General features: G+C 44.8%; 1 protein-coding gene across 1 annotated transcript in view; it reads right to left on the bottom strand.

The window, feature by feature from the left end:
- Positions 1-3,599, bottom strand: part of LOC101857079 (protein APCDD1) — a gene marked incomplete at its 5' end in the record, with an annotated part of 47,005 nt that overhangs the window by 21,452 nt on the left and 21,954 nt on the right. The window contains 1 exon segment of the mRNA XM_013086263.2: positions 693-1,491. Within this exon segment, the coding sequence (XP_012941717.1) occupies positions 693-1,491 (799 nt within the window).

Below are 3,599 nucleotides of genomic sequence, written 5' to 3'. Positions count from 1 at the left end.
GGGAGGGGTGAGAAAAAGTGAGAGAGAGAGCGAGAGAGAGAGAGAGAGAGAGAGAGTGAGAGAAAGCTAGAAAAAGAGAGAGATTGATACAGATAAAGACAGTGAAAGATTGAGAGACTATGTAATGGTTATCCTGCCTTGTTTCATTAGGAAAACCCGAGGCATCTGTTTCCCGTCATCTCAATTTATCTCTACAACACCGTCAATTTCTTTTGTTATTAGCTCTTTCCCATCTCTTCAAGCATTTATTTTTGATCGAACAAACACAGGGCCCAAAACTAAATAAGAAAATACTAGGCTTACATGTTTCTCACCCTTAAGCTTTTTATTTTACATTCATAATATTTTGAGCTCAGCAAGAACGTCAAAGTTTGTGAATCAGACCCTCTGTGTTATAAAATGATCAGACACGTAATTTACTTGATTAACCTGGCTATAATGACGTAAAAACTACGCATAGAATCAGAAGCAGTACCGTGGTTTATCGGTGTTAAAACTTCGGCAAAGAAAAGCCATTATCTAGCCATTATCGTTCCAACTTATACATTCTAGATTCTAGAAATAAGGAGAAGAAGAGCTACGTTAACTGCACAATCAAACAACACAAGCTCAGCTTAATTTCCGGCAACAATTCCTCATATCCGGCTAGAGTAAGAATCGATTAAAGGCTACGCACTAAGCTGACCACTCACGTTCGCATTTTTTAGAGCCGTCTGGTAACTGCTCGGCCGATGACCCTGCCTGTCCTTAGGTCTGGAATGCACCGCGCCGAGCAGCAATTCCAGTTCTCGTTCTGAGACCGCGCCGTCCCTCTCGCCACCTTCAGGGACCGCACCTTGATGCTCTTGATTTCCCAAGTTGTGCGGCTTGTGAAGTCGGTGCTCGTGATGTTTTTTATTCTGAAGCTGAGGCTGGGAGATAGAGCTATTGTCCGTTTCTGAGAAACTGTTTGGCAGTTGTGGATGAAAGCGGTGACGCTGGTGGCTGTGACGGTGGTCCCGGTGGTCACGGCTCGATTTCGCCTCGACCATCACCAGCTGCAGCTCGTGCAACGTGAAATTGACAGCTGCAAAACAGTCTATGTCACGGTGTTCGTCTTTCTTCGTATTTTTGTCTTTTGAAGCAGACGCTTGCAACTTAAGTTTCTCCTCGTGTGTCGGAGGTAGGGAGTAGATTAAATATTTGGAGTAACGTTTTAAGAATTTCTCGGCGAGAATGTCCCTGCAGCCGATAGCCAACTTTGAGGACATTTCTCGCACTGCTCCAGTGGTATATGGAATGACGTATGCGGAAGTGACGACATAGTCGGCTTCTGTGCCCCCTTGCACTGTCCAGGAGGGGCGAAGAAGCTGATGTGTACCACGTGACTGGATAGCGTACAACGGGTGGTGGCACTCAGGGTCAGAGTAACGATATACCACGGACTCAAATGTGCCGTTCTGGAAGCGAAAGTGGCGTATTACGTACTCTGGGCCGGAGCGAATCTCGCATCTGTGGAAAGATCGATAGAATTATTCAATAGGAAGGGAGATCATTGATAATATCATATAATAGCCAACATATTATCTGGTCTGCCTATACAACAAAAGCACAATAACGCTAATTAAATTCATTAGAGCTAAAAGAGGCTGTGGAAGCATGATCTTTGATGTTGAATCCAGACATGGCCGCTGGAGAGAGAAAGACAGACAGAGAGAGAGAGAGAAAAACAAAGAGAGAGAGAGAGAGAGAGAGAGAGAGAGAGAGAGAGAGAGAGAAAGAGAGAGAGAGAAAATGGGGGTGTGTGGGGGGAGAAAGAAAGAGAAAAAGATACAGAGAGTAAGGGAGTGAGAGAGAAAGGGAAAGAGGAGGGATGCATAAGAGGAAAAGATGGGAACGAAGACTGAGATAGCGAGTGAAAGAGAAGGAGAGAATGGGGTAAGTAGGAGCGGATGAGGTGCATGCAAAATACGGCGTACCTCTCCTTTAGAGCAGTGAATTATCAATAGGCCTACATGTACTCTGTGAAACACACTCAGCATCACCCTTTTCCATTTATTATTCCTAGACGTTTCTTTTTCACACACACACACACATACTCTCTCTCCCTCTCTCCCCCTCTCTCTCTCTCTCTCTCTCTCTCTCTCTCTCTCTCTCTCTCTCTCTCTCTCCTTCTCTCGTTTTGTATCTCCCTCCCTCTCTCTCCCCTTCTCTTCCTCTCGTTCTCTTTCCTCCTCCCTCTTCCCCTCCCCCTGCCCCCTTTCGCTCTCTTTTCCTCTCGTCTCTCTTCCGCCCCCCCCCCTCTCCTCTCTCTCTCTCTCTCTCTCTCTCTCTCTCTCTCCCTTACTGTAAGTTTATATCTGTAGATCTCTCTGCCCTCACTTTCAACTTGTGGAGTACGGGAGCAACGAGCACAGGGAACGAAACACAGTTTTACAGTGTTTCTAATGTTAGACTTCAAAAGCAAAACAACTGTGTAAAGAACGCGTAGGATGGCATCTTTACTCCCTCATGTGCACCCATTTGCTATAAAGTCAACACGCTGATTGAACTACCTTGAGCTTGATAATCTTTACAGAGAGCTGGCATTCAGCCAATATCGTACATTTCCCCAAGCTATCAATGCCACACAACCTTTCTTTACATAGTGACTTTCCCTACATTAAGCTCGTCCATGTAACAACATTTCATAGCAATGAAAACTACAATTTCAAAGCCGAAAGAAGAAAGGGGCGCTTAATGCGGCTTCGTGTCGCTCGTGTAGGTCTTATGCTGTCGGCAAACTCCGAGAACCCACGGTAAATATCGCCACGCAAATGTTCTCGATTCTTGGCTGGCTTCAACGAAGGGTAACAAAAGGGTCTCCCCGTTCGAATTGCTTGCTTCCAATCTCAACGATTAGCGAGACAAGACCTGTTCAAACAATGGCAGACGCATTAGTCACTGCTTACGGGAGGATTGACGCATTCTGCAGCACTCTTCGGGTACTCTACGTTGCTTCTGAAGCGATCAAAAAAATGTTTGACGATATATACATTTTTACATAGGGTTTTTATGAGGTATTGCTTTACATTTAGGGGGATCTTCTTATATTGAGATGCCGAGGAGTTGTTGATTGATGGATTAAACACTGTTTTGTTGTTCTGGGTGGATTTTTTTGTTTTGTTTTGTTTAGTTATTGGGTTGGGGTTTTTGGGGTTTTTTTTACAATGATGGTTCTTGCTTATTTGCTAATTCGAACTCTTTTGAGGACTGGGAGAAAGAAAGAAACTGTAGAATCTACAGAGAGTAAAGAAACGTTTTAGTGTGAAGAGGTGAGTGGGCCCATTGATGAAATGCAAGCACCAATGGAGGTCAGTGTACGCAAAAACCTTCACGAAAACTCTGGGAATGAAGAGCAAGAGAAAAAGTAACATCCAGAGGGAGAGAGAAGGTAGGGGAGAGTAGTTATGGGTAAAGGGGGCGGCGGAGGGAAGAAGTCAAGACTGAGAGAGTGAGAGAGAGGAGAGAATAGTGTAAGAGGGGGGAGGCATAGAGAAGGAGACAGAGAACGAGAGAGTGAAAGAAAAAGAGAAAGAGAGAGATTGTGAGAGATAGAGATAGAGACAGAAACAGAACCC

This window comes from Aplysia californica, unplaced genomic scaffold, assembly GCF_000002075.1.
Source record: "Aplysia californica isolate F4 #8 unplaced genomic scaffold, AplCal3.0 scaffold00018, whole genome shotgun sequence".
NCBI lineage: Eukaryota > Metazoa > Mollusca > Gastropoda > Aplysiida > Aplysiidae > Aplysia > Aplysia californica.
This window is presented reverse-complemented; position numbering and strand designations above follow the sequence as displayed.